Source organism: Dinoponera quadriceps, unplaced genomic scaffold (genome assembly GCF_001313825.1).
Source record: "Dinoponera quadriceps isolate SergipeBrazil2010 unplaced genomic scaffold, ASM131382v1 scaffold1578, whole genome shotgun sequence".
Lineage (NCBI taxonomy): Eukaryota > Metazoa > Arthropoda > Insecta > Hymenoptera > Formicidae > Dinoponera > Dinoponera quadriceps.
In genome coordinates this window covers 148,568-167,228 of record NW_014555832.1, presented here as the reverse complement: position 1 = coordinate 167,228, position 18,661 = coordinate 148,568, and the positions used below count along the sequence as shown (strand labels likewise).

Below are 18,661 nucleotides of genomic sequence, written 5' to 3'. Positions count from 1 at the left end.
GCGGTAACTGCGTTCCCATGTAGCTACCGCTTACCTCCCCCTCCCCGGTTTAATAAATTTATTCGCGAGAATACACAGATTCCATTTTTAAAAACTGCACGCGAACCTCAGCGCCGAGCGAGTGAGGGAAGTAAAATATTTCGACGAAGCAACCTCTTCCTCCGTACCGAAGATGAGGTGTGCAGGTAAATTTCGCGCGACGTTTTCCTGCCGTTTCATCCCCGATAGATAATTTATCGCTCAACTTGCGACCCCGTCGAGGATGTCACGCTGCACTCTCGACTACGTCGTTCCTGTCCCACTTACGATTCCGCGCGCCCACGGGACGGATATTCTCGACGGGCCTTTCGGGGGTTCCGCCAGGCGGAACTTTCGGCCGCGTTCTGTGGAAGTCGCCCGTCTTCCGGCTTGATTCCGTCAATTACCGCCTATTTCCGGCTTTCTCGCGTCGTCGCGACAACGCCGCCTGAAGCAAGCCCGGGGAATTTCCAATTAAAATTAGACGCGTTTTAACTTCTGCCCGCTCGTCAAAATGCAATTTTTCGCTCTCGGCGGAATCAATTTTCTTCCGTCTCTATGTGATCAAATAAACGAAACAAATAATCAATTCATCGCAGGGGATGAGAAAGGATGAATTTCGTTTGTTATCGGAACGTAAGTAACCGTAACGTGCGATTAGTACTTTATTTCTACGACAGAGCGATCCTTCCTCTCGTCCCGCCCTTTTCCAATATCCCGTCTGTCCGGTCCATCCCTTCCGAGTTGTATTAATCATCGGACGTCAAATCGAGCGCAGCGTGCCACACTCGATCGCGGCCATGAACGAGACGCGCATTCGAGCCCGGAGAAGCATTCTGTCGACATACCTCGTGCCGCATGCTCGAGAGCGCGCATCTACAGTGTCGTCCACGTTCGCGCGTCGCTTTCGCCGAATAATGACTTTGTATCCGATCGATGCGCGCACTACCTCTGGCGAAAATCAACGGGACGTCGCAGATTCCTCTTCACCAGTGATTAGAAGACCAACGAATTATTATACTTTTTCTCGCGACGCTTTCATTTATACAGAAGTGTGCGTGGTCGAATCTGAAGTTTTCACGTCGAATCTCTTTAATTCGAATTGAAAATCAGACTTTCCTGGATTTACATTACACGCTAATCTGGATATGATGAAATAATTTCAGTGAAAACCTTTCTTTTCTATTAAGTGCAGAATTTATAAGCTGAGAAGAAGAGGCGAATAATAAATAATATCTAATAACATAACAACAAACTTCCTCTGTTTGTTTGTAGGTGAAAAAAAATAACATTATAAAGCTTATTATTAGCTTTAAATAATTCCAATAAAACACTTTGAAAAATGCTTTGACATTCTGAAAATCCACTTTGCCACTAGAGGGTTAATATAAATTTATCGAGGAAAAGTCACGGGCCAAAATTCTCCGAGAGCTTTCGCTTTAGCGCGGCCAACTCCCGGTACTCACCCCGATCGTCACAAGGGTGGACTACTTGCAATCAGATCGAAGTTTGTGCGCGAGAGAATCATGTGTCCAGACGAGGAGTTTATGTTGTAACCACGAGCCGTTCCGGAGTTAAGTCGGACACAATTAACCCATTAGGATACTGATTCATCGGCCGGGTCGAGTCGCCTTCGCGTTCGTTAAGAGGAGTTAGTTAAAGCGACACCATTTGCTCTGACAATATTCCTGCAGCTTCGCAAAAATTCGAGAGAAGATAACCGAGAACGAACGTCGAGCATATCCTTTTTCCCTCTCGATACATTTCCATAATGTCCTCCCTCGCTCTTACGCTCCCGAAAATAGGACGCGCCGTCCAATCTTCGAGATTGACGCGAAAGTCACGCGGCGTCTCTCGCCGTCGCCGAAGTCGCGTCGACTCGAGGAGGGTGAAGGGTTAATTTATCCACGTTGGCGACGGTACCTTCCTAAACTCTCCCTCCTCCACACACATACATACACACGGCACGATACCGTTGGTCACACGTGCGGCATACAAGTACAAGGTAAGGGAGGCCATGCCGGAGAGTAGCTACGCAGCCGGCAGTCATCGTCGTCGTCGTGGGGCTGACGTCACTGGACGAAATGGCGCTGACGTGACGTCACCAGGGGCGCCCGCTACCCTCCGCCGTCCTCTTTGACGCCGTTCTCTCCGCAACGTTCTGACGCCACCCTCCCCGCGTGGGGGGATGCCCGGGTCTCGCTGGGCTGGTTTTGGTGGGGGTGGCGGCGACGACGACGCCGGCTGGGCGCCACGACGGTCGTCATGGGGTTCGTAGCTAGGATTTTTGGCTGCTACCGTTTTAGGAGGGCGACGCCGGTTTTCGAGTAACGATCGTGGCGGGGAGACGCCCTACGGCATGTACATAGAAATTGTTTTGCCAAGGGACACACGCGTCTTGGTCTCCACGCACAGACGATGACTGGTCCGACCCGGCGAGGAATGCGACCTCTCTCAACGGCGGTGCCCGGTGTCCAAATTTTCATGATACTCTGACGCTCTTACGGATAGTTTGCGTCTATTTAGACGGTTTATAGACCGATAAAAATCTATTTTGACGATTTACTGACACTTTTTAACTTCTTTCTTGATTCTACAGATTTAATTTTAATATTACTTCCAATCGATGCTAAAAAAGCGAAAACGGACATGATCGGAGTAAAGGGTTATTAGAATTGAAATTGAACATACTTTGCTATCTTAGCTCCTAATATGTTGTAGAATTAAAGGTTGACACAGGTCCAAAGTTTCGATTCAGGTGCACCTCTGTCTCATTGAGTCTCGTCACGTTGCTTGTTCGGATCGCGTCTCGCGGTTCATCGTCGATGCGGCTGTTGTTTTCCCCGACACGCTCCGCGGCGATCGATCGATCGGCTGCCGACTCGGAGTCTGTCGTCCGAGTGTTTCGCGCGTTATTGAATACCACCATTAGCGGTTACCACGATGGCATCCGATAATTCGAGATGGCTTACACGTGGGCTATGAATAGACGACGCGGGGTGAGAAACGGTTACTCGGGAGCCGCGACGGATTTAGGAATCCGTGCGAACTCCCGAAGACATAATTCCTTTTACGCGCGGCTGGACCTGAATAATGAACGACGTGGAGTCTAATCCGTACCGGCTATCCATTATTAATGACGATTCATTGGATTTGGAGATATAAATTACGCAGAAACGATCGATCACCGCATCGTTAATCGAACGACGGGCGGAATTTTGCCGCGCGATAAGCCGATTTCGCGAAAGAGCTGCGTTCCATTCAAGTTTTGCGAGTCGATGAAAAACTTACGTTGCTCCGACGTCATGTATAATAATTAGAATTACGCATAAAAAAGTCGGAATAAATACCCTATGCGCAAGAAAAAATATGAAATTTAATACATATCCCAAACGGTCCATATAAATTTACAGTCGTCTTTTTTTCTTTAGCTAAAGAATTACGTTTGTTTTGAAAATAAACTTCCGGTGACGCGCGCACAGAATTCGTCAAAATCTATTTCGAGGAGCAGCGTTCCAGCAGCGTGTGGTACGAAATTGCAAGGATACACGGAAGGACGAGCGCGCGTGCACGTCCCGGAGTTAAATCGATCGCGGCAAGATTATGTCATGCGGAGCGTCGTTAAAACGAGCGGAAGAGTCTGACACTCTTCTCTCTGTCGTATTGGACGGCGGAATCGCCTCGGTCCGACTTCTCATCGTGACACGGTGGATCTGTGCGTGACGAGAGCGCCTCTCGTGCGGTCCGATAACATTTGAAAGAGTGCGTCGCGAAAAAGGGAAAATAATGGTGGCGGCCTTGTGACGCGACGGCCGCGTCGCGTTGCCTGCCCGTCGATCCGGAATCGAAGGTCAATTATTTTTAATGTTCCTTCGCCTCCCTTTCGTTGGCGCTACCTATACGCAAGCAGACTCGATTCAAAGTCTGGTCAGTCCTTCGTCTACGCGCTCGTGTTTCAAAATACTCGCGGGTGAAACGCGATTTCTCGTGCCGATGAATTATTTCACAACGGTACGACTGCGTATAAATCAAACGCTCTCGTTAATTAATACGTTGAGAGAGACGCCGCGCTGATTTCCATTGATTGCACGCAAACTTGACCGACGATTTGATTATTGAAAATATGACGAAGAAATAAAATTTGAAACATATATATCTTTTAATTCGTCTCATTAGCTTCCCGTCGGTCGTGTAAGTAATTCTTCAAATGCAATTAATTACATCTTATACGTAGATTAATGAGAGGTAGTATTATATAACATATTGCCGGTTGATCGACGGCGTTCAATGCATCAATTAAACGCGTTAATTCGAGTATTTTCGATATTTTAACGTTTCACTTCGTCCCATCGGCGGAGTTATAATTGTTGAGAGATAGTGAAAGAGAGAGGTTCTGTTTTTACAGGAAAGTTCCAGCACCGGGAAGAGAAACGAAGTACACTTTTTCCAAGGTACACCGCGAAAGTTAAAAACGCGATATTTTTCGACGGGTTCCTGGTTTTATCCATCGAAACTCTTTGCGTTTTTTTTTTTTTTTCAATAATGTGGTCAGCAGAAAAACTCAAACTTCGAGCCATTCGCGTGTATATCGCCCTTTTAACGTGACTCTTGTCTCTCGTGCTAGTGTCGCGACGCCGAACGCTAACGATATCCGGTCGCCCTATCAGAAATGTACATAATTAACGGGGCGAATTACCAGCGCGAATAATAAATCGATAAGTTCTTTCTCTGTTAAGTCGCGCTCGCGCAGCCCGGTTAACCGGGGTCGAGAGATAGAATTAGTATTCTCTCTTCGATAAACCCTCGAGACGCTTTGAGAATAAGGTATATCATGCGGCGCGCGCGCTCTATTTTCGCGGAACAAATACCCTTCTCTTTTCGTATCGGCCACTCGGAGCCACCCTGACTCGCGCCCGCCGCTTTCGTTCGCTCTCGTTACTTCAATTAGCGAGGAATCGGGATCACCCTTTGCCGCGGAACTTTAACGCGCGCCACCAGCAGTTTTTGCGCGGTCGCAACCCTCGCGCGATTTCTTATCCGACGCATTCTACTTCAGACGCGATGTTTAACCATTGAAACTGGAACGTCCGTCGGTTTGCCGAATGAATCTTTTTCTTCTCCTTTTTTTTTTCGTTTCCACGTGGCCGTGAGATTTCTCGGTTATCGCAGGGTAAACAATTTTGTGTTACACAGTAAAAAGTTTTATGTTAGATTTAACGGTAAAACACTTTGTGCTGCATTTAACATTTCATATGTCCCAAACTGTGTACTCAAATTTTCGTCTTCATTTAATACGAGGAATATGAATATGTTTAAAAGTAACACAGATATTATGCGAAAAATTAACACCTGTTAATCGACACTGAAAAGTATAAAATGTGTTATTTTTTAAAACGTACAAGTTGTTTTTAACACACAATTTTTACCACGCTTTTACGGTTTTACCTTCAAGATTTGTCTCTCGGAACCATCCTCAGCAGCGCTGCGATTTTCCCGTTTAGGGACACGCGCGGCTGACACGTGTTTTATATAGGACGGACCCTTTTTATTATTGAAGACATTGAATTCGACCTCGTAAAATCCGTATAACGCGCCTCAAAATTCAAAATGACAGGGCCTTTTGATGTAAGTGGCTCGAGTGTCCGCTTGCCCGCACGTGACTTCCCTTCGTCCGGAGGTAGCCGAAATATTCAACGACGGCTGAATATTTATGAAATCCGACGCGCGGATGAGGAGAGAGAGAGAGAGAGAGAGAGAGAGAGAGAGAGAGAAGGAAAAAATTCGACCGAAAGCGTCCGGCACGTATTAATTACTATCGATGAAAAACAGAGGCGTCCGGTAACACGAGCATTTGGCACGGCTTGGCGTCCCGCCGTTATTTGCTAACTGGTAAAAACCGCGCGCCGGTCGGAGAGCGCGCGCGCGCGTTGCAACACAGTGTTGTTGCATAAATCGCGATTAACCTTCGCGCCGCATGCGGCAATCCGTTGCAAGCGCAAGACATCCCCGCTGCTCCTGTTTTACGAGCGCGACGCGACTCGATGCGACGTAAACGCCGGTTGATTCGTCCCGGGGATCGAAGCCGCGGTCTAATAATCGCGATCACAGCTCTCTCGGATTGCTGATCTCGCACGAGGGCAAACAAAATATATCACGATGCATTTTGTAAAATATAGGATTGAAGGGAAGGTGATTCTCTCATTAGCGGACGCTTCTCTTTGTGGGGATTTACCGAGAAAAATATAACGTAATAAATAAAAAAAAAATATATATATATATACACAATACACATATATGTATACGACGAACGAACAGTGTGATTTTAGTAGCGTCGCACAAATTCCGCTGATTAAATTAAACAGCCGCGACGTGTGACAAGTTGGTTTAATAATATCGCCGTGATGATCCCGAAACGTCGCTATTTTAATAATAATTAACTTAAGCCAGTCTAATCGTCGAAGAATTACACCTGTTGCAACAATCTCCATGATCGCAATTGAATCCTTTCCATTAGGTGTATTGCTCCATTTCGCGGCGTCCTTGCAAAACAGACACACACACCGATCGGACTAGCCGGCCGGTTCATTTTCGAGAGTAGTATTGATCCCGCCATCACAGAGAACAAACTAGATCAATTATTCTTGTCCTGTTCTCAATAATTCAGCGACGTTAGGCTGAGACACGAATAAGCACGAACAATAATTCCGACGGAGCCGAGAAATAACTCTTCCAGATGTTTAATTATGATATATTTCTCGAGCATATATAATTTTAATGATATATATATAATATCAACTAAAATAAAACAAGAATTTTTCCCAATCTGTAACATCCGAAAATAACAATATTTTAATAAATTACACAGTAAAATATCTTGTGTTTAAATGTTATCCGATTATTTACTGGTAAAAGTTGTCATTTTAAAACTTAGGCAATACAAAATACATGAATAGCTAAAGCGTAGCAGTAATGCAGTACGTAAATTGACTCAAGACCTCAAATTTCCGAATTCGAGTTGTAAACACATTTTTCAAGTACGATATTATTTAAATCAATTAAATGGCACATATTTGAGAAGATTTTAGACACAATCATTGACAACATCTTTATTTTAATAAATTGGGTGTGTCTAAGAAAGGAAAACAAATCGACAATTTCGATTGCCGACAAAACTCGAGCTGCCGAATGCAAAGCAACAAGTGACAAGTCGCGAAAAACCGCCGATGTAACGACGTTTGATTTTTCATTCGAAAGATATTTTTGAAGCGTGGAAGGAAGAGAGAAAGACGAGCTCGAGTTACGTCTTGTTATTCTCGATCTCCACGATCTCGTATATTCTTGCATATTAATTATTTCTTGCGAACCTCTATCCCGCTGGCGCCGCTTCGTCAGCCGCCGGCCATTTCTGGCCGGCGAAAAAGGGGAGGGAAGAGAGTCGTAAAACCAGGATGAGGGAACGTTATGGAAGTGACCGATAAAATTGGCAGGCGCTATTCCGCTCTCCGTATTATTCGATTCTGCAGATACGTGAAAGCGAATCTCAGCGCGAACTTTTTCTTTCCTCGAGTCGCGCGACAAATCGCGAAACTTTATCTGTTATCGTATATTATGCGCGGCTTGCTCTCGACCGACGTCGACGAGACTTTGCACTCCTTGTTTCGATTAACTTCGATTAGATTTTGCTCAGTCGAGATTTGGAAACGCCAATACTTTTCGATCTTTTGGCTTTTAACGAAACAAATGCGTTTCGGTTGAAGGAAACAGAATTTCTGCTTATAAGAACCGAATTTTGATCATAAGAACTAGGAATTCTATTTCAACCAAAACGTTTAAGTTCGTTCATTGTCTGGTGAATTCAACAAACTTTTTTTCCGTGTATGTTTCTGCTACAGGATGCGTAACAGCGATTTACAATGAATCTTTTATTGGCTAAAATCGGTGAAGTGTTAGACAAAAGAGCTAAGAGAGAGAGTTTCTACAAAAAAAAAAATTAGTGAATACTCACTGATTACCGGTAGATTACTGTTTCACTGATTTAATTAGTAATATTTTCCCTGATTCAACTTAAGAGAGTAACTGACGATAATGGCAGGAGTTTGTATTCGCTCTACATTCATTCAGCAAAAGTCATTTTCACACATGTTGTCAAATAAATTCCTGGCGAAGAGATTTGCTCTCTGCTCGAACGTTGTAACGTTATTCGTATGTATGTGTGCGTTGTGAAAAAAATAGAACACATATCGACGTTCTCGAAAAGATCTCGAGTGCTCTTTACGGATTTTCGAGGGACATCCCAATTTCAGCTACGATCGATCGGGAATAGACTGCTCCCCACGTTGTGCAAATTCAGCAGCAAGCTTTTTTTAGAGAACGGCATGAGTGAATCTAAGATGTTCGATTCAGTCGCGTCGCCGTTCTCGGTAGGATTAGAAAATCATCTCTTTTGAGCAAGCGGTTGCATCGGAAATGATTTAAAATCGCTCTTCGTATCTGAATCCTTATTTTCCTCGAATTCTCCGGACGGGGCGCATCATGCGAAATATTTTAATCGGGGAATCAGAACGTGTTACCCCTGCGGCGCCAATTTTTCGAACATCGATCAGCTCGCGGCCAAAGTGTCCCGTTTGAGATATTCGAAACGAAGCGCTCGAAACGAAATATTAATAACACACATAAAATGTTAACTAACTTTAAGCGGCAATTCGATTGATCTGACAATAAAGTGCTCGTTACGTTAAAATTAGAACGCACGTAATGCACATATACGCACGGGGGGAGCGTTTATCACAAAGATAATAATGTACCCGTCGAGCTTTCGTGTCCTTCGATCTGATTTTACGATGGCGCAGCAATTTCGTCATCGGCGTTATTGCGTGCATCGCGTAGTCGGCGCATTACGCGCGGGAGATCCTTGCCGTGAATTATTGCATTATCGTGTACCTTGATTGCACTTGCTCGCTCTATCTGCAGCGCCGAGAGGAGCTTGTCTGTCTGTCGCAAAAGTCTCGGCTAATGCACTTAATTGAAGCCGCGTTATGCAGCCTCCGTTCGCCATTAACGAGCTCTTTCATGACGACGCGATCTCTCTGAGCCATCGGCCAGCCAAGCGAGTAGCCACACGGCGCGTGAATAATTCCGCCCCGAAATTTTCCGTACACTCGGGACGCACTCTCGTCCACGAGAGTGGAAACTTTGACGGCGGATCTCGAAAGTCTCTTTCCGATTAACGTTGCCCGACTGCTGATTAACGCGCTTGCATATTCAGCAGTTAAGCTCGAGCGAGCAGGTCCCGAGACGGTGGTCACGTGGCCGATTTTTCGCGGGAAACACGCAGCCTGAATATAATCTTCTCGGATTGGAGGGTTCTCGATAAAACGGTCGAATTAACAGCGGTCACCGTTTTTTCGATTACGCTCGCTCTACGTTAAATCGGACTTGAATATCGGCGCAACCGCAAATGAACGACACGTTCGCCTAATGACACAGTTCATCCATTAATAGCCGATAATCGAGCCGTTAATAAGTGGTACCGTTAATTTAGTCGAGGCATTAATAAGACCGACGGACTGCGGTGTGCCCATCCACTTCGGGGGCTTTCCTTCGATCCGCACTATACCTATCCCTACAATAAGACATTGTCGAACCAAACGTTTCTAGTCAGATAATAAAAATTTTTTTACCGTTTCTGCGATTAGATCTCTCCGATGGAAACAATTGTTGCAGACTCTTGCAGCCTATAGCTATGATCATTAGTGATGATACACTGATTTGACACGAGTATATAAGCCCGATCGAACTAACACCTTTCATCTCCTGTCGGTTGCAGGTTGGCAGCGCAAGAGGCGGCACAAAGGGACCCTGGATACGCGAGTCAGTACAGGAGAAGGCCGAAGTTGGCCGGACTGAGTGGTCTCGGTGACTGGACTAGCTTCGGAGGGGAGGTGAGAGCAATTATTGTCGTTACGTCCGCGATACTTCCGATCTCCCCCGGTAGCAGCTTTCTCCTTCCCCGATATTTAGCCGAGTTACGTTCGAGATTTTAGTTGAGCTTCAATTATCTGACTATTGCTCGATCGGAACGGCCGATCAAATCCAACGGTGTGTCTCGGCTCCCTTAATAGCTCCATTTTTCTCGTCGTATCGCTTAGGAGGATCTAACAGCAGCACGGCGCTCGATTCCGTTTGGAAAGAAAAGTAAAGCGACGTGTCGTTTTTAGGTACCTGGTGTGGTGGACATGGCAATAGGCCGAGATCAGGGCGGAGGAGCGGGTGGCGGGGCTGGCAAGGGCACCACGTCGTTGTTTATCCTGTCGGAGGATAACCGCATACGGAAGGCCACCCGCTTCATCATCGAGTGGCCGCCCTTCGAGTACGCCGTCCTGCTCACCATCATCGCCAATTGCGTGGTCCTCGCCCTCGAAGAGCATCTGCCGAAGCAAGACAAGACTATACTCGCACAGAAGCTCGAGGCCACGGAGGTCTACTTCCTCGGGATCTTCTGCGTCGAGGCGAGCCTCAAGATCCTCGCCCTCGGCTTCATCCTCCACCGCGGCTCCTATCTACGCAACATCTGGAACATCATGGACTTCTTCGTCGTGGTGACCGGGTGAGGACGAAACGCTTCTTCTTCTTTCCCCCCCTTTTTTTTTCTTTGTCTCGTCAGCCGTGAGTTTTCCACTCTGCGTCCTCCCTCTCTCCCTCCCTCCTTTCCTCCCTCCCTCTCGTTTTTCTATCGGTACGATGTTAGTCACACTCGCGCGCCTTTGAAGAAAGAGAGCGGTTGATTTAATCATTTGCCGATTATTAATTGTCCTGTAAGCGAAATCGCGTGTCATCCCCTCACCGTCTTTACACGAAAAGTTCTCCTCACTCGCGTATATCATCGTATAAACAATCTTGCCCGCACTGTTCACACTTTTTATTCATGCGTATGAGTAGGGTAGATCGTTAACGTTGATCACTGAGGAGAGAAAGAGGAAATGTGTGAACGACGAATAATTGCCGCGTCATAGTATACGTTAATTAATTCGCGGCTAGAGCGACGAAACGATTCCTTTCCTGCTTACACCTTTGCGAGGAAACAAATTGCCGGAGAAATTAGTTCCGCCTGGCGGAACGTTCGATCGTCGTAGACACGATTGAGCCGACAGATAAACTTTTCCCTTTTTATTAATTTATATATATTCGCGTCGAGCCATATGAACAATCTTTTCAATTGATGTATAGTTGGCGAATCTCGATGAATGTATATACACATTATTTGTAGAAGATTCTGACTGCGAGATTTGAACTGGTTTCTCCGGCCGTAGGATTTAAGGAAACACACCGACTATCATGCCGGTTGGTCAGATAGATTCTAGAGTAATCCTTGGATTAGGTCGATGACCGTGTTCGCCGAAACAAACGTGGACGTCGACCTGCGTATGCTACGTTCCTTCAGGGTCCTCAGACCGCTAAAGCTGGTTTCGAAAATTCCAAGTGAGTCAGTCAGAGTTCTGCGAAAGAAAAGCAGCGACTAACAAGCACCCCGATATCAAAAGCCAGTAACAGTCGAGCTAACAGTCGAGCAGCAAACGACTGTAACCCCTCCGAGATTCCTTTCTCTCGAACCGCCACCTTTGTTCTCCACGTTGTGTCTCCTGGCAATTTGTGTGCGTTCTCATAGTTACGAACATAGTTTTAATGTCTCGTCGCCGAAACTTAGCTCGACCTTTCAGTTTCGGCCGGTTTCTCCACGCTTTAGTTATACCTGGTGCGACGTCTAGTTCTGGCAAGCGAGAGAAGCATCGACTTGAACTTTTGTCTATACAAGACACACTAACATAATACATACACATAAATACACCCACGCTAACACGTACACATTTATATATTATTAGCTCCCGTCCTCTAGTCTCCTGCGTTAGTCTTCTAACTGCGTATAATCACGTCGTACGTTTTTACTAACCTTCGCTTAGAGGCTATGGGTGTCTTAGATCTGTTGACAACGCTAGATAAAGAGTTGGTGATGGGTAAAGCTAGTTGAGTTGCTGGTCGATATATTTGTTGAATAATAATTTATATATTTATACACACACATATATATGAACTCTCTTTCTCTGTGTCTACATTATTCTGAGTATTTCTCGTCTAGATTTACTAATTACTTCATAGAAGACTTGCGTGAAATAGAGCGATTAGAATTAGGATCAGTTGGAAATCTACGATCGCTCTTACCTTACGCACACGTGATCGAAGTCTCAGGAGACTGTAGCGTGCACCATTTACATTTTTGAGTAACAGTTCTGTCCCGGGGAACGCTAAATTTTCGCGATATTAGAAACTTCATAGTGTGAAATGTTTTTCGTTCGTGCATTTTTCCGATAATGCGCACGCCGCATGAGAAAATTTTGCATTGCTGAAAATACGACATCAATTACTATCTCATAGTTGTTGTCCTCTTTCGTCTATCGACGTAGAACGGACGCGAAACAACATTTCAGCGATTTTATTTCCAATTCTGAATGACTCGTTATGTATGCGTAAGGAGAGGAGCGCATAGCGAGCGGTTTGAGCGCCGGACAATCTCACAGACGCTGAAACTTAATCGCTACTCTTACTTAATCGTCAGGACGTAATTTAGACCGCGGTTGAGAAACTTCTTTTCGTCGTAATAGTTATACTTCAAGAGAGAGAGAGAGAGAGAGAGAGAGAGAGAAAAAGGAAGAGAAATGGCGTTTCCTACGGAAGAGTGATAACGGTTCGGACAAGTAGTCCCTTAAGATGCGCACTCATGAGCGGGCAGACAGGAAAGGAAAAACACACACACGCACACAGAGGATGTGACCCGCCGCCTATATTTAGCGGTTAGCTATCTTTAGCCGCACTCGCTAAATAATAGAGCCGGCTATACATTGTTAAACGGATACGTGTCCTAGAGCAGTGCAACGTGTTCCCGGCGAACGCTCGCCACTTTGCTTGGAGAGAGAAGGCCGTTTCACACCTTTAGACGGACAGGGAGTTCACGACAGGCCGAATCGTTGCTTCGTCCGAAGGCCCCTTCTCCCACTTTCCCGTAATTCTCGAGGATGATCATCTCCTGAAGTGCCTGCCGTTAATTAGGAACTCGCTTTCCGCTTCCACCAGATTCTTCGCTAGCTAGCTAGCGTCCAGTTTTTCCGCCCGCCTCTACTAGTCCACCGTCATTAGCGTCTTTAATAACGAAGGATTCCTATTACCATTACCACGGCGGAAGATTCAATTACCGCCTTTAGGAAGTCGCGATTAAGAGCCTAGGGTATAGAACGTAGCGCTGTTACACGGACGGAGTGTCCCCTATTTTATTTCGTACAATGTATAGCGCTTAAAGAAGCTCTCGTTCCCGATGAGGGGTTCGTTAGAGTCATGGTAACGCCATTCTTCGGCCTCTCTCGCTGCGGAATTAGTCCGCGGAGGGAAGGCTGCTGAATCACTCCCAGCTTAATCGTTGTCCCGGCGATGAAGCTGTTGTGCAACATCTGATCTCGGTTGTTTTCTTGTAAGAGCGAAAAATAGCTTTCCAGCTTCCCCGCGCCGGATAAAGAAAGAGATAGTTTCAAGAATATGTTCGTGATTGACATATTGGAATAGAAACTTTTCGCGCGCGTTTACGTCGGGATACGTCGGTGCGGTTTGAGGGAATCCAAAGTCTCGGGCTTTCGAATTCACTCTGTGTATTGACTGGACCGGAGAAAAAAATCTCTCCGCGTTATCTTTCTCGAATGAAAAGTGATCCCTTTTTGAAAGATCAGCGGTGATCAGTCGGATATAGACGAGAGAGGCGGTCGACGACCGCGGCGAATTGATATCCTTGAGAAACTAGAGCCGCGCGTCATCGTGATTATAGCCGCTATCGCTAGCCCGTCCTTGCGTTACATTCTCCTAGATCTAGATATATACTGTATTTTATTACATTTATCGATAGTCTAGAGAGAGTATACATAGATACACATCGGCCCTTCCAGCACCCCTTTTTAGTAGATCATTTACTTTACCTCGTCGGGCCGATCTTTCCGTGTCGATTTTCGAGCGTCGTCACGTCGAAGAATTAATAAATCGGGAAACGATGCATTTCTCTTGCCGTGCCCTCAAAATACGCGATCTAAATAACGAGACAGTGTTGTCGATCGATCAATATACTTGTTTATTAATTATTATATATTATTAATTATTAGTCGTGACATCCGCGTGTCATTGAGTTTCACGGGGTACGTGGAAATATAATTTTACAAACGAAATTAATAGAACAATCAACTTTTGCTTACAGCCAAATTTATCATTACTTACATAGTCCTTTTAAATACATACCTGAAATAATATCCTAATTGTATCATATGTCGATCCCAGTTTGAATTCTTCATTAGACGAGACAACATTGATGAATGAACATATTAACAGATTAAAAGTCCATTCTCTGTTGAAAGAATCGACTTGTATAAGAATTGGACAGAAAAGAATCGATTAAAAATAGATTTTTAGAAGAAATAGATCGATTTTGTGAAAATTGAATCGAGAGATCGCCAGCACAAGTAGTCGGAGAAGTATATAAATTGGCTGCATTCAGCGAAAAAAGCAACTCATTGAGCGTTCAGTGATTATTGTCTATGATTGGAGCATTCTCTTAGATTCTTGATAAATTCGGAAATATGTTATTAGGAGCGATAATCATTTAGCGCTCTCTGATGAGCTGTCCTTTCCGCCGAATCTAGCCATTGTTTCTTGTCGCAAGAATCGCTCGCGGTGAGCAATTTGAATTCGCCAGAATCTGGCCCGACCACGTTCGGGGATTCCATCCGATCGTCCCGATAGCGTTATCTCCCACGAACCGTCCGGGTTAGGCTAGAGAACGCTAGTTACCATCTAGTGGCGTAGTCTAAGTATTTAAGTAGTGAGTATTAGTGTAATAGAGTAGTAAGTAGTAAAGTGTGGCGGGGTGTGTGTGTTTTGGGGCAGGATCGTCACGGCGTTCTCGCAAGGCATACAGCTGGATGTGGATCTGCGCACGTTGCGTGCGATACGCGTGTTGCGACCGCTCAAACTTGTCTCCGGCATACCGAGTGAGTAGCGCATCAGTAACCGACACAGACTGCCGAAGCGATCTCGCGTTTAGAACTCGAGCGAACGCTTGGCTTTCTCGAGAAACAGAAAGAAAGAGAGAGAGAGAGAGAGAGAAAGAGAGAGAGAAAGTCTGAAAAAGCTTCCGCGTTAAACTGTCGTTAAACGACGCCCGTTAACGGGGGTGTCGGTGCTCAGACGCTCGTCGGGCGGAAGTCCCGGCGTTGTCGCGAAGTCCTGCGAATTGTCTCTCCGCGAATAATTCCGCCCGCATTCATACCTTCGAACGCATCTCCAGCGCTAAAAATGCCTTCAGTGTTGCCCTCTTAACGATGTGTATCGTTTTCTCTGTGTACCTTGCGTGTCGCGACGCGATCTCTGTCTCGTTGAATGAGCGAGCCGAACGGTCGACTGGGGTTGTTTTTGGGGGTTGGCTGACGCGGTTAAGTGTGATGGTGCTGGACAGAGGTGCGAGTATGGGCCGAAGGTGCGCGTGGCTTGATTGTACATTTAGCGCTGAATGTCGTTCTCTCTGGTTTTGTACCCTCCGCCTTTTACGTTCTTGAGTAGCGTCAGTTTCAGAGGTACTTGAAAGAACGTGCAAGAGGAGAAATCGATATCGGACGGTCGCGTTTGGCGTTAGACGTACGGCAAAAATGCGGGCGATCTTGTTGCTCGAGGACGAGAAAGAGCGAAAGAAAGAGAGAGAAAGAGAGAGCTTGGCTCGAAACCAATTCCCCGTGTCTGGGATTCGGGCACCTCGAAGATCCAGCGCGATCCGCCGTCGAGGATATTTACTATTTCTTGAATATAGTGGCTAGATATAGATTTAAACGAGCGAGTGAATTAACGAGTCCATCTCGGAAGTCAAGAGTCAGTAGATTTCAGAGTAGTAACGTTTAATTGCAAGNTATATATATATATATATATATATATCTTTCTCTCTCTCTATCTATATATTTATCTATCTCTATTACACCCGTAGATGCCTTGCCGATTTTAGATCGATCGTTTGTTTTATGTTGCTAGTATCGCCTAAATAGGTATCATTGAGAGCTGGATGTGTTGTGTTTAGATGCGGCGGAGGTGTCCTAATTCTTCGACGCGGAGTCATTTCGAGAAAGATTTAATGTCGCGTAAATTTTGTGCAACATATCGAATGTACTCCTTGAGAGAGTTTGCTTGTAGGTAACTTTCAGTCGGATGATTGTAAAGAGAAAAAGTCTGGCTTTTCCGATCGGGAATGTCGCGTGATTGATCAATTTTGCGACGTACTTGGATTCCTTGCTTCCTGATTGTTTTGAAAAAATTGTGAATGTAACAACGTCGATGATGCATTGTAAAGATTCACGCGCGACTCCTCGAGCAACGGACGTTGGCCATGCACGAATAGAGAGAGGCAGCAGCCGTTCCGTTGAACGTAGAATTCCGCATTGATCCCGTGGGGACGGTGGTTGAACCTAATTACTCCTCGGCAATTTTTTGCGCACAGGTCTTCAGGTGGTGCTCAAGTCTATCATCAAGGCAATGGCGCCGCTCCTGCAGATCGGTCTGCTGGTACTCTTCGCCATCGTGATATTCGCTATCATCGGCCTCGAGTTTTATTCGGGTACACTGCATAAAACGTGCTACAGTATAATGGACATCAGTGAGTATACTTGACAATTTGGATCATTATTCAACAATTTTCACCGCAATATTAGCTCTTGTATCGTGTACCGCACTATTTTAGCTACTAGTTTTCATATATCATATGTATCGTATTGTATAGATACCAGTTCTCTCTCGTGATATTATTATTATATAAGGTGTATTTTAATCATATGAGAAACGTGTTTAGAGCACGATTTGAGTAGTTTTGAAAGAGGAATACCGTAGAGGGAATATTTTTTTTTTACGGTCATTTTTTTCGACACTCTGTATATATGTGCCATATATAAATATATATTCACATATATCTTTTTTACTCGCTATATAAACGATTCTAAGAGAGCTCGGGAATATGGTAGATATTTCACACTTATTAGATCAATCAAAAAGTTCACATAAAAGTAGATATTTCACTTTTATTAGATCACTCACATAAAGTTCGGTTCGATTTTCAATAAACAGCGTCACGTAGCAACATGTTGAAGCAACAAATATTTTGGTGCCAGAACGTTGAGGAAGGGTCATAGATAACGAGGGCGTTTGCTCGGTTCATGAATAATTTTTCTCTTGAAAGCAACAAGATCAAATCCGTCTCAGAGATCGAACCGAATTTGCTGATAGGCAGAGGGAGTGATAGAGAATTATAATTAGTTTAGGCGCCAAACATACTTTATAGTAGTAGCAACATGCATATTAGGTTATTATTACTGGTACTGTAATAACACTTACCAGAGAAATGCTTCTCCCGACTGTTTTTGTGGCTAGAAGATATGTTTGACGCCGAAACTAACAATAATTTTCTATCAGATTAGTTGTTCGCGGAAAACTATACCATTCGACTTTCGAGAGTTCCAAACGGCCGAGGACGTCGCGTTAGGAGTCTCTCACGATGTTGACATTGCAGATAAAATCGTAAAGGAGGGCGAGCAGCCGAGCCCGTGCAACACGGATAACAAGACAGAGGCCCCGCTAGGGGCCCACGTGTGCGACGCGAACGTCTCGACGTGCATGGAACACTGGGAGGGACCAAACTCGGGCATCACCAGCTTCGATAACATCGGATTCGCCATGCTCACTGTCTTCCAGTGTATCACTATGGAGGGCTGGACTGCCATATTGTACTGGGTAAAGCAAGAAATATGTTCTTCAGTGTTGAAACTTCTTTTTATTCTTTCTTGCTGTATTCCACCTTACTATCTTTCTCGCTCATTCTCTCTTCTCTGTCTTTTCTCTGCTGCAATTTCGACCTCTCTCGTTGTCGCGAGCACGTTCTGCGCCTACGACGGCGCAAGAAGCCAAAGCTTCCCTCTTGTTATCATATACGAAGGATCGATAGTCAAAATTCTCCCGTAGCACCATTGAGCCGCGGGCTCTTCATCGGCCGCCAGCGCTTTTTTCGCGCTTTTGTATCGTATTTTTATATATTTCATTGCTCCCCGCCCCTATCTGTTGTGTATCTTGAGAAACTCGGAAAGTAGAGAATTATCGAAAAATCGTTAGTCAAAATTCTTGAAATTAGATTTTATTCAAATTTTGTGTGTTAATTTCTTTTTTCCGGGATTATATATATGTATATTGTTTGACGGATGTGTCGAGAACATTCTCGCACAAGACGAGGTGAGAAGTTGCGCAAATTGAATCGAATTTGACAAAAACTACACGAGAGCTGTCTAGCGTAGAAGATGGACAATCGGCGCGAATACGTTTGTAATAATTGTCACTGACGTGTCGTAAAATATGATGATAAATCGATTCCTCTTCCTCCGAACTTTCCTCATCAATTTAGCCGTCTCGGAAGATAGTATCGTTTCATCTCACTCGATACTCGAGGACTCCCTTCTACTCTTACTGCTTGTATCGCGCGAGTCCGTACATATATATACATGTACATATATATATATATATATATATATATATATAT

General features: G+C 44.9%; 1 protein-coding gene across 13 annotated transcripts in view; it reads left to right on the top strand.

Annotated features, from left to right (window-relative positions):
• The window catches only part of LOC106745520 (voltage-dependent calcium channel type A subunit alpha-1), a 78,156-nt gene that overhangs the window by 14,641 nt on the left and 44,854 nt on the right, over positions 1-18,661 (top strand). For all 13 annotated transcript variants that reach the window (XM_014621193.1, XM_014621194.1, XM_014621203.1 and 10 more), the window contains 5 exons: positions 9,845-9,959; positions 10,236-10,624; positions 14,989-15,092; positions 16,583-16,738; positions 17,645-17,865. In XM_014621193.1, coding sequence (XP_014476679.1) covers positions 10,254-10,624; positions 14,989-15,092; positions 16,583-16,738; positions 17,645-17,865 — 852 coding nt within the window. In that variant the 5' untranslated portion in view covers positions 9,845-9,959; positions 10,236-10,253. The remainder of the gene's footprint in view (positions 1-9,844; positions 9,960-10,235; positions 10,625-14,988; positions 15,093-16,582; positions 16,739-17,644; positions 17,866-18,661) is intronic.